This window comes from Corythoichthys intestinalis, chromosome 2 (genome assembly GCF_030265065.1).
Source record: "Corythoichthys intestinalis isolate RoL2023-P3 chromosome 2, ASM3026506v1, whole genome shotgun sequence".
NCBI lineage: Eukaryota > Metazoa > Chordata > Actinopteri > Syngnathiformes > Syngnathidae > Corythoichthys > Corythoichthys intestinalis.
The window spans coordinates 72,677,351-72,689,984 of NC_080396.1; the positions used below are offsets into that span (position 1 = coordinate 72,677,351).

Below are 12,634 nucleotides of genomic sequence, written 5' to 3' on the forward strand. Positions count from 1 at the left end.
GTCTTCCAGCAGGACAATGACCCAAAACACGCTTCAAAAAGCACTTGAAAATGGTTTGAGAGAAAGCACCGGAGACTTCTAAAGTGGACACCAATGAGTCCAGACCTGAATCCCATAGAACACCTGTGGAGAGATCTGAAAACGGCAGTTTGGAGAAGGCACCCTTCAAATCTCAGAGACCTGGAGCAGTTGGCCAAAGAAGAATGGTCTAAAATTCCAGCAGAGCATTGTAAAGCCTGAGTTATGCTCCCGCATTGCGGTGACAGCGAAGTGACTACGGCGTCAATGAGCTTTCGATAGTTCTGCGGTGAGGGAACGCCTTGCTCAGAAATTCACCGCCAAGCCACCAGAGGGGTGTGGCGTTGGGTTTGTACAGTTTTGATGCATGCTCGTCGACTTCTTCTAGTTTAACGAAGAAAAAAATAAATAAACGATGCAAGATGGAATGCTTGAATGTGGATCTTCAGCTACAAATGTTGAGGCGCAGGCGATGCAGAAGACGGTTTCGAGGCGGTCTGTCCGACTTTTGATGCCGCACAGAGAGTTTTAGCCTCGGGTTGAAACCAGCAAGCTGTGGCGGCTAGCTTCAAACTGGCGTCGAGCACTACGTCCAGCGTTTTGTCCGAGGTCTGCAAAGCCCTCCAGCCCGATTTCTTTGCCGTGTCCTACAACCAGCCAGTGGGAAGCTATAGCAGATTTCTGGCGGCTATGGAACTTCCCAAACTGCGTTGGAAGCCTTGATGTTAACGTTATCATAAAAGCACCGAGGCACTCTCAATCATTGATGATGTATCGAATGTGAACGGTCTGTTGTTGCAAATTAAACATCAAAACAACTTTTGACACCAAACCTGTGCTTTATTCTTCGTATACTTGAAGTGTGACACGTAAATAAGTCACAGACTGACAGCAAACATATGTACACCATAAATGAAGAAGTGCACCAACCAAAAATACAACATAAAGTGATAAAAAGCAGGCAGTTTTTGGTCGACTGGGTCGCCGCTTCGTGTAGCCATTCGATTTCGAACACACACATACTTGTCTCGGTGGTTCTTCCATTTTTTTTATTCAATTGCTGGCTCACCTCCAGCCCTGTATTTTCAGCAGTCTCCTCCCACGAATTGCTTGCCATTTGGCAATCTTCATAATGTCTTGACGAGACATTGTAGAAGTTGTCATATTTGCTCTTCGTTGCTCTCGTTGGCTTGGCGTGCAGCAAAATCATGTTTGACTATGGCGGTGATTTCGCGCTAAACCGGAAACAACAGCCTGAGCGGACCAATCAAAGTACAATTCCACCACGTCATATGCCGAAGTCAGAAAATTCTGTCGGAGCACGTCAGGCTACGGCAGAGAGTCGTAAATCGGGTCTTCTTTGACGCCGTAGGTCTGACGCGGAAGCATAACTCGGCCTTAAGAAACTCATTGATGGATACCGGAAGCCGTTGTTCGCAGTTATTTTGTCAAAAGGTTGTGCTACCAAGTATTAGGCTGAGGATGCTAATACTTTTGTCCGGCCCATTTTTTGAGTTTTGTGTAAAATGACAATGGTGTACTTTTTTTTTTAACTCTCTTTTGTGTTGTTTTCATTACAAGCAAAATAAATGAAGATATTACAACCAAAGCATTTGTAATTGCAATCATATTCTGAAAGGAATTAAGCTTTATCTAACAGAATGGCAGGGGTGCTAATACTTTTGGCCAGCAGTGTACATATAAACAAAAATAATAATATCATTCTCTTTTATTGCAGATATTGATTACAATAAAACATTTGGACAACATGATCCCATTTCTTGTTTGGCTTTTGATATCAAATCATTTGAACTCTTACTAACGTTTATCTTTTAGGAACTACAAGTCCCCCTATCCGTGGTTCCCTTTAATTTTACAGACAAAAACATTTTTATTAACGACAAGATTCGTCTTGAGCAACAAAAACCAGACGAAGACACATTTTGAGATTTTGAGTATCATCGTCCAAAAGATAAAGACCATACCTGTCAAGTTGTACGGTTTTGCCATAATTTGTACAAGTGAACACTGATTTTTAAATGTGTACGCCGTACGTTCAAGATCTGTATGTTTTTCGTGCATTACTTTTTTTTTTCTCTGTTCGGATTATGTCAATGTTCCGGCAACGAAACAATGTGCGTTACTATGCGTTACTACGTTGGTTGAATGACGCCAGAAAAGTCAGAGACACAGAGAGAGAAGAGTGTTGTGACACTGTAGCAAACGCGATGCTAGGCTAGGTGGTTCCAATATTTCCTGACTGTAGCCGACAGCCTACAACCTACGCCCAGATATCACATGCATATAGAACTACATGCGAAATGACAGACTCGGCGGGGTTGATAAACAGCCGCCATTTTAAAGCAGTAGACTTCTCAGACAGGCTTTAATGTAGTGAACCTTCCTAGCTAATCTAAGTAACTTTTCATCTAAAATACTCCTAAATCGGCAAAATCTTGACTTGAATCTATCTTTAAATGATGAAATAGTTTTAAAACTTTCACATGTCGAAAGTAGACAGAAGGGAACTAATGCAAAAACGGGAGCAATTTTAACAACTTTAACGATTGATTCACAAAATTAAATGACTTCCAAACATAGCGAAGATTACTGTTTTTTCTTTTTTTCTTTTTTTTGAAAAAATGAAAAAAAAACAAAACATGAAAGGTAGCACCAGTTACTTTGCCAAGTAACTAATTACTCTTACATTCAGGTAACTGAGTTACTAACTCAATAACTTTTTGGGAGACGTCATTTGTAACTGTAATTAATTACTTTTCAAAAGTAAGATTAAACAAAACTGGTCATAAAGATGAAATCTGCAGAATGAAAAGTGACGAAAGCGGAGATTTTATTCTGCCTATTTGTTGCCGAACACAATTTGCCCGCAACTTTTACTGATCACATCTCAGAATTAGCAACAGAAATGTTCCCTGACTCAAAGATTGCATCGGTAAATTCATTTTATCAGTTGACCTTTTTAATTTATAATTGGACACACTAACGAACTACCTTCAAGTCAAACTGAATTGCCAGCTGAAGTGCAGCCATCAAAAGACATGACAGAAATTGCCAAAAGTGCTACATACAATTATAACAAAAGTCACTGTTAAATTTTAGTCATAATGATATAGCTGAAGATATTGATTGCACCAGGTTATATGTGACAATATTACCAATAAATCCATGTTATTTTAAAAATGGAGTTTTATTTTTGTTTCATATTGCACGCTATATACGACGTTGCAAGAGTTGTCACTGGGTTGACAGGTATGTAAAGACTAAAACGATTATTAAAAGGGATGCTATAAAACAACACTGGTCTTTTCACAACACATACATGAGGCTTAAAGTACTGAGTGTGTGTGTTTTGTCAGGATGGAGCGGAGTGGGGACGCGTGCACGTGCTCCCCCACCCTCTTAGACCACCCCTTACTATCTCTCCCCCTAAATTCAGCAATCGCCTTTAGGGGGGCGTGGCCAAGGCGCAGTCCCTCATAGCAAGACTCTCTCTCTCTCTTTCTTTCTCACACATTCACTCACAAGAGTGCTCACACACAACTGTTACTCAAGCTCACTCCGCTCCGTCTTCTTGACCACCATCCGACCCGCGCTCCTCGGACCCTCTTGACTCCCATACAGCGGGAGTCGAGCTGCTTTTTCTGGATGAATTCTCACTCTCTTCACGGTGATTCTGCTGTCAGTGAATGGCACGAGGCAAACTAAAGACGTTTGGTGACATGTAGATGTCGATCAACCTGGGATTATTGAGGGATGTTTTAGCTTCTACCAGTGGAAAGATTGAACAGTTGTATCGTCCGAGATGGATTTTGTGTGCTCGCTGCTTGGATGGTTATTGACACTGTGCCATGTGGTGCTGCAAATCACGGGAGAAGACGGTGAGTGACGTTCTTGTCAGTTGGGATCGGCAGGAATTTAGTCCTAAACTTGTTTTAGAACAACTTTGAACTCGAAAACGCTTGTGCGCGGAGTTGTTGTTTATGGGACAACTAAACCTGCGCTTAATCGGCAACGCGATAATCTTCATTGGAGAGTAAAAGTCAAGCCGTGAGCTTCATTATCGCCGTCAAATCCGAAAAAAATAACTGTGAGACAAATGATTTTGATTATAACAATACTGAAGTTTCATGTTTAATTCAAGAAAACAGGTTTGGAATAGTCAGGAATGAAGGTACTCTTATTTGAAGCCGCTTTAAACATGACAAATGAATCGTGATTAAAAAGCTTTGTTGATTTTCTATGATAAATTATATTAACTCATTGTCTGCTATTGACGGTTCTAGACGATTTAGATTTGGATCATTAGGGGTCACTTGTTTACTCCTTGAATGCCATTGACAACGCTAGACGTCCAATTCATTTCGACTGTTTTGGATACAGTTTTTGTCCAAAACGTACAGTTCCACCAAAATTTGACATAAACATCTCCATTTTCAAAGGGGAAAAATGGCAGATATCAAATGAAAGTGACCCAAATAAGCCTCCAAAATCTACAGGAATTAAGTAACAAATGCTCAGAAATGATCTAAAATAAATGACCACTCTACAAAAAATTTGAAAACCGCAATAAAAGTTGAATAACCATGAAAAAAAAAAGAATTAAAAGGTCAAACAAGAAATCCTGCAAAAACCCTCCAAAACTGCAAAAAACAGAAAAAGAACAACAAAAATTAATGAAAACTGAAAACAAAACCAGAAAAAAAACACACCAAAAGATAATGAAAACTGAAAAAAAAAAAAAAAAACACCAAAAATTTATGAAAAATTGGAAAGCCATTAAGAAAACTGTTAGTTTTAGTCTTAATAGTCTCCATTCATTTCCAATCGGAAAAAAAAGAGCCAGATATTAAGTGAAAGTGATCCAAATAAGCCCCCAAAATCTACAGTAATTAAAGTTACAAATGGCCAAAAATGATCTAAAATTAATGACCACCCTACAAAAAAACACAATAATTTTGAAAACCGCGATAAAAGTTGAATAATCATGAAAACCTCAAAAAAGTAATAAAAGGTCAAACAAAAAGATCCTGCAAAAAAACCCTGCAAAACTGCAAAAAAAAAAAAAAAAAAAAAAAAACAGCAAAAGCAATAAAAACTGGGGGGAAAAAACAGGGGGAAAAAATTAATGAAAACTGAAAAACAACCCACAAAAAAAAGTAAAAACCCACCCAAAAATTTACGAAAATTTAGTTTTAGTCTTTATAGTCTCCATTCATTTCCAATGGGAAAAGATAAGATATCAAGTGAAAGTGACCCAAATAAGCTCCCAAAATCTACAGGAGTTAAGGAACAAATGCCCAGAAATGATCTAAAATAAATGACCACCCTACAAAAAACTACCCAAAAATTTGAAAACCGCAATAAAAGTTGGATAACCATGAAAAACTCAAAAGAAGTGATAAAAGGTCAAACAAAAAATCCTGCAAAAACAGAAAACTACCAAAAACTAATCAAAACTGGGGAAACCCCCTCCACACAAAAACAAACAAACAGAAAAACCCACCAAAAAACTATTTAAAAAAAAAAAAAAAAAAAAATTGGAAAACCGTTGGAAAATTGTCATAGTCTCTATGAACGTATAAATCAAAACTAATTGTATGTGTAACGCTGTCAATGGCACTGGAACTTGAGCTCTCACGCCTCGTCCTTCCAATTTAAAATAAATTCGACGTCCATCGTTATCGTTATGAGCTACTCAGTCGTTAGCGAAATTATCAAATTTTCTAGTATGTGGATAAATGAACAACTCTGTCTTGTCTCGGTCTCTTGTCTCAGAATTTCCATTTGTAGTATAATATTATCTTAATGTGATTTATTGGTAAAAAACACTTGGTAAAAAACAAATACATTCAATTTTTGTGTTACTGACATTATGCCATCTCAGCAAATGACTATAATATTAACAATGTACATAAAAATATAGTTTTTGTTTTTAAAATGGATTTTTATAGTGTTGGTATCGGTTTATCTTGTCTTGGTTTTGTCTCGGTCTCAACTCTTTAAATTTGTGGTCTTGTCTTTGTCTTGGTGAGTTCTGGTCTTAGTCCCATCTTGGTTTTGATGTCTTAGTCTTGGTTTTTGTTTTTAAAACGGATTTTTACGGTCTTTGTATCAGCTTGTCTCAGTCTTGATTTCATCAAGTTGTGGTCTTGGTGAGATCTTGTCTTGTTTTGGTCTTAACTTCTTAAAGTCTTGTTATTGTCTTGTTTTTAGGGAGTTCTAGTCTTGTTTTGGTCTAGTCTCCCAAAAGTCTTGTTCTTACTTTTTATTTTTAAAATGGATTTTTATGGTCTTGGTATCGACTTGTCTCAGTCTTGGTTATGTTTCAGTCTCAACTCCTTAAGCCCGTGCTCTTATCTTGTTTTCCGTGTGTTCTGGTAATGTCTCGGTTTCTGTCAGTCTGGTTTCAGTCTCGACTCTCAAAAATCTTGGATTTTTTAAAAAAAAATTTAAATATGGCTCGTCTCAGTTTTGGTATTTGTTTTTTTTAATGGATTTTTACGGTCTCTGTATCGGTTTGTCTGGGTTCAACTCCTTAGAGTAGTGGTCTTGTCTCGGTTTTTCTCTGGCTTGTTTCAGTCTTAATTCCCAAAAGTCTTGGTTTTACCTTCATTTCGACTTGTCTCCGTTTTGGATTTTATTCTTTTAATGAATTTTTATGGTCTCTGTATCGGCTTGTCTTGGTCTTAGCTCCTTAAATTTGTGGTTTTATTCTCGTTTTTTAGTAAGCCTAGTTATTGTCTTGGTCACAGTGAGTTCTGGTCTGGGTCTATTGACACTCCTTCAAACAGAATCTGCCGAAATGAAGGTTTCATTTTATTACAGTGAGTCACTCATGTTGGTGACTGTTACCTTTATGGCCGTTCTCTATTTGTCTACGTCTTCCTCTGACTGTTTGTGGGTGTGGGGACTGCCTGCCTGCATGCATGCGTGTTTACTCGCTGCGTATTCGCCACTGATGCTAGACAGATGTGGACTTCTTGGCAGTAACAGGCCCAAGAAGCTCCAGTGTCCCTGCCAAGGGACCGCCTTAAGAGCCACATGACAGTGGCGGTAGAGGGTAGAGAAAGAGTCCTGTGTGCAGATGTGCCGGATCATTAACGTAAAAGGGGGGTGTAGGAGCCAGAGGGCAACATCAAAGCTGGCCGGGTCGCCGAGTTAAAATGGACAGAGCAGATCAAGAAGCGAGAGTGACTTAGCAGACGGGGTCTCCCTTGTGATTTTAGCTAACGCCCTGCGTAACTGCGATAGTCGACGAGAACGTGTTGACTTGCTGCCGAATGAGTTAAAATGAGGGAAGCGTTACCAATTTCTTTTGCTGTAATCACAATAGTTTGACTCGCTGACATGTACATTAATTACCAGAACCGGCAGGATTAATATTCCCATCTTTAAGCGCCTCATTTGCATGTTTATTGAGTGGGCGGTAGTGCAGCGCCTCCACCTACGGTATCGTTTTCTCCCAGAGTCGGCTCTCTGCTCATTTAATCATTTGTTTTTCAAACGCTAGCTTCGGGCTGATTCCCATTTTCCCCTGCTCGCGTTTCTCTCGCGACTTCACCCCGAATCGCCGTTCGACGGTATCGGCTGTGAAAACGAGGTCGCGTCTCGGCCTTTTCGATGCGAGTCAGGTATGCGCGCGTGCAAACGGGACCTCCAGAAATAGACCGGAGCCGGGTCTTTCATACGGCTTTATTTTAATGGCTTCGAGGGGGGCAGGCTTAGTAGATGAGAGTGCCAAGTTTGCTGGAGCGTATAGGATTTATTGTTATTCAAAAGAGGGGTTAAAGAGTGAGACTCGCAAGTGTGTGAGCCTGTTAGAGAATAAAGTGCTCAGAACAGGGGTGGCAACAAATCACCGGAGAGTCACGCAGCGACGTATTCATTCTTCACGCGTCTTCCCTGCTGATGTCGACTTGAGGAATGAGTCTCAGGAGAAGCGCAAGTGGTGTGCGGGACCAAGACTTGCCTGAGAATAGAAGTGACCGAGACCAAGACAAGCCGAGGCGAAAGCTGTTTAGGTTCAAGGCTGGTGAAGTGTTCATATTAGAGTCAAATTTACGAGTGCTATATTTGACATGAATAAGCATTCGATTTGCGATGCAAGGCTCAATATATGGTGAGAATGATCAGGAAATCATTGTCGGATATTCTTCAGCTTCAGTTTGTTCATTCTTGAGGCATTTCTAGGTCACTTCCTGATTTTTGGGGTGCATTTATGGGTCAACTTCTGTTGATTTTGGTTACTGAAGAGGAAGTGACGTAGGAATACCCAAAATGAATAGTAAGTGACTTCAAATGAACAGGAAGAGACCTGTAAATGCCCCAAAAACCGAGAAGACTAGCGACGAATGCTCTGGTTTCAGTGCCATTGATGGGACTAGACGGCCAATCCAGTCAAAATGGTTTGGACGTCTAGCTCCGACAATGGCACCCAATGAGTTAACATAGACACTATTCTAGTAAAATTCTGCTTTATGTGTTTTAAAATATGTATATATATTATTTATTTTTAATTGTGACACCTTTTTAAAACGACATATCGATTATTAGTGGGAGCATATCGAAAACCTCTTGGGGTTAAAAAGTATCGTGATATATCACTATTTCGATATATTGTTGCAACCCTATTTATAAATACAGTAAGAGTGTACTGCACAAAGACAACACTATCCAAGACCTGTCCTAGACGAGACTCACCAAGATAAGACAAGGACTTTTGGGATTCGAAACACTTGCCTGAGACCAGAACTCATCAAATGGAGACTTTTAGGAGTCTAGACCAAGACAAGACCACTCAAACAGGGATCAAGACTTGCCCTAGGTTAAAACTTCCTAAGAACAAGACAAGAACAAGACACGAGACCAAAACAAGATAAGACCAACTGCACTATCTGAGACCAAGACTTGCCCAGACCAGAATTTGACGGAACCAAGACTAAGACTTTTGGGAGTTGAGACTAAGACAAGACCACCCTATCGAAGACCAAGACATGTCCTAATCAACAAATCACCAATTTAAGATCAAACAAGACCAAGACTTGTGGAAGTCAGTACAAGACTGCAATATCTGGGACCATGACTTGCCCTGGGCCAGAGCTCACCGAGACACAAGTTTTAAGGGTCTAGACCAATATAAGACCACATTATCTAACAACACTTTCCTAATGTAGAACTCGCTAAGACCAAGACTTTTGGGAGTCAATACCATGAAGAGACAAGAGCACACTATCTGAGAGCAACAATTGCTCGAGACCAGAACTCACCGAGACCAAGACAAAGACTTTTGGGAGTCTGTACTGAGACGAGACCACAATATCCAAGACTAGGACTTGCCCAGGACCAGAATTTAGCGAAACCAAGACAAGACTAAGACTTTTGGGAGTTGAGAGCGAGACAAAACAACCTTATCCAAGACCCAGACTTGCCCTAGTCTAAAACTCACCAAGAACAGGATAAGATACAACTGCACTATCTGAGACTGAGGCTTGCCCGGAACCAGAACTCAACGAAACCACAGGTTTTGAGAGTCTAGACCAATACAAGACCGCATTATCTGGCAACAATTGTCTAGTCTAGAACTTGCTAAGACCAAGACTTTTGGAAGTCAAGACCGAGACAAGACAAGAGGATCTATCTATCTATCTATCTATCTATCTATCTATCTATCTATCTATCTATCTATCTATCTATCTATCTATCTATCTATCTATCTATCTATCTATCTATCTATCTATCTATCTATCTATCTATCTATCTATCTATCTATCTATCTATCTATCTATCTATCTATCTTAGACCAACAAGACAAAGACGTTTGGGAGTCTATATACCGAGACAAGACCACACTATCCAAGACTAAGACTTGCCCTAGACCAGAACTTAACGAAACCAAAGCAAGAGCAAGACTTTTGGGAGTCGAGACCAAGACAAGACTAAGACTGAGACAATACCTAGATCATAAAAATGTATTTATAAATCTATAAATATTTACATTAATCGTCACTACCAGTCCAGGTCACAGAGTATGTGTTGTGGTAGTCAGTAAAAGACGTTGATGGTCTTGATCAGCAATTCGTGTCGGTCCTGCCTAACCAGACCAAGACTGGTCTTGAGAGTTCCAACACTATTAGTCTGAGGGAGGGGGGAAGCCTTGGGGATCTAGTGAGATCCGATACTGCAGTCAGGTCGTGTTTGGGATTATGTCCCCGCAATTACCCCCCTGTAGGCACCAGCAACCATCTGTTTACCCGATTGATCCATTGAAGCGTCGATCACAATGGTCAGCACTGTGCATTTAGCTGATTAGCGTGGGGTACTTATCCTGTTAGTGAGGGAAGAGTAGAAAGAAAGCAGAAAAAGGGGATGGGGGTGTACACATTACCTTTCCTTAATGTGGCTTTTGTTCATTCTTAAAGAGAACTAAATCCCATTCCAGATTCAAAGATGACTAACAAAAAGCCATTCCGGCCTCATTTCACTAATCCGCTGTCAGACCTCCGATTTCAAATGGATTGGACGCCTAGCGTCGTCACTGGGAAACAATGGGTAAATAACAGATGCTTTGAGATTGATCGAATAATTATATGAAATTGGGTTGAGAAATAAACTAGTTATTACTTCATTTTAAATTCAATGCATTGATTTCGATGGGAACGTCGTCCCTACCAACATGGCCGCCCTGATGCGATATTGGTAGGGGCAGTGAAAGGTTTTATTCAAGCTTCTGGCGTTCATTGAAATGAATTTACCACTAGCAGACGTCAAAACTATTTGACGCGGAAGGGTGGCAGCGAATGAACGTTTGTTCATTCGTTGCCAACCCTCCCTCTTGAATTCAATTGGACATCTAGCACTGTCAGTGGCAGCCGATGAGTAAAGCACTGTCTGACAGGCCATTATATCAATTACTTTCAACAACTGAGTATAGTATCGATATCTATATATCTTTATATTTATGTAGTATAGTATAACTCATTTAGTATTAAAAGGGGGAGATATATTTCCAGAAATTTTCAGGGTTTTGAATGTGGGGCATTTCAGAGTCACTTCTTGTTGAATTCGGGGAGTTTCAGGGTCACTTCCTGTTGATTTTGGGTCATTTCCTGTTTGTTTAGGGGTATTCTGGGGTCACGCTGTGTTACTTTGGGCATTTCGGCATCATTTCCTGTTGAATTTGGGGCTTTTTGGAGTCACTTCCTGTTGGTTTTGAGGCATTTTGGTTTTATTTTCTGTTGATATTGAGTCACTTCCTGTTTGTTTTGGGGCATTCTGGGGTCACTTTATGTTGGCTTTGGGCTTTTCGGAGTCCCTTCCTGTTGATTTTTGGTCACTTTCTGTTGGTTGTGAGGAATTTTGGGGGTTATTTTCTGTTGATTTTGGGCATTTCTGCTTCTTCCTAGTGATTTTTGGGCTATTTGTCTGTTTTGGAGGCATTTTGGGGTCAGTTTTGTTGGGGTATTTGTCTGTTTTGGGGGTTTTCTGGGTCACTTCCTGTTGAATTTGTGGCTTTTCAGAATCACTTCCTGTTGATTTTTGGTCACTTTTTGTTGGTTTTGGGGCATTCTGGGCTCACTTTCTGTTGGTTTTGGGGTTTTCCAGAGTCCCTTCCTGTTGATTTTTGGTCACTTCCTGTTTCTCGTGGGACATTTCGGGGGTTATTTTCTGTTGATTTTTGGCATTTCTGGTTCTTCCTAGTGATTTTTGGGGTATTTGTCTGTTTTGGGGGGCATTTCGGTGTCACTTTCTGTTGGGGTATTTGTCTGTTTTGGGGGGCATTTCGGTGTCACTTTCTGTTGGGGTATTTGCCTGTTTTGGGGGCTTTCCGGGTCACTTCTGTTGAATTTGTGGGTTTTCAGAGTCACTTCCTATTGATTTTTGGTCACTTCCTGTTGGTTTTGGGGCATTTTGGGGTTATTTTCTGTTGCTTTTGGGCATTTTGGGGTCTTTTCCCGTTGAATTTGGGGGTTACTTCCTGTTGGTGTTGGGGCATTTCTAGGTCACTCCCCGTTGAATATTGGGCTTTTACTGGTCGCATCCAAAGGATTCTGGGGCCATTTCTGGGTAATTTTCATTTTTTGAGAGCATTCCGGGGCATTTGGGGGTTACTTTCTGTTGATTTGGGGGCATTTAGTGGTTATTTTCTGTTGCTTTTCGGCATTTCTGGGTCGTTTCCTGTTGGATTTGGGGCGTTTGGGTGTTACTTCCTGTTGGTTTTGGAATTTTTTTTTTTTTTTTGTCGATTTTGGCCATTTCTGGGTCTTCCTAAGGATTTTTGGGAATAATGAGGCATTTCGGGGTCACTTCGTGTTGATACTGGATCAGTTCCGGTTTGTTTTGGGGCATTCTGTTGTCACTTTTTTTGTTTTGGACATTTTGCTGTCACTTCCTGTTGAATTTTGGTCACTTCCTGTTGGTTTTGGGGCATTACGTGGTCACTTCTCCTTGAATCCGGGTTATGTACAGGTCACTACCTGAGGATTTTTGGGCCAATTTAGGGTCATTTTCGTTCTTGAGAGCATTTCAGGGTCACTTCCTGGTTTTTTTGTTTTGTTTTTTTGGTGCCTTGTGGGGCCACGTTTTTTTTTTTCTTGAG

The 12,634-nt window shown here is 40.3% G+C and overlaps 1 protein-coding gene across 3 annotated transcripts in view; it reads left to right on the plus strand.

The window, feature by feature from the left end:
* Nucleotides 1–3,558: 3,558 nt before the first annotated feature.
* nrp2a (neuropilin 2a) overlaps nucleotides 3,559–12,634 on the plus strand; it is a 150,168-nt gene continuing 141,092 nt past the window's right edge. For all 3 annotated transcript variants that reach the window (XM_057857838.1, XM_057857847.1, XM_057857855.1), the window contains exon 1: nucleotides 3,559–3,917. In XM_057857838.1, the coding sequence (XP_057713821.1) occupies nucleotides 3,842–3,917 (76 nt within the window). In that variant the 5' untranslated portion in view covers nucleotides 3,559–3,841. The remainder of the gene's footprint in view (nucleotides 3,918–12,634) is intronic.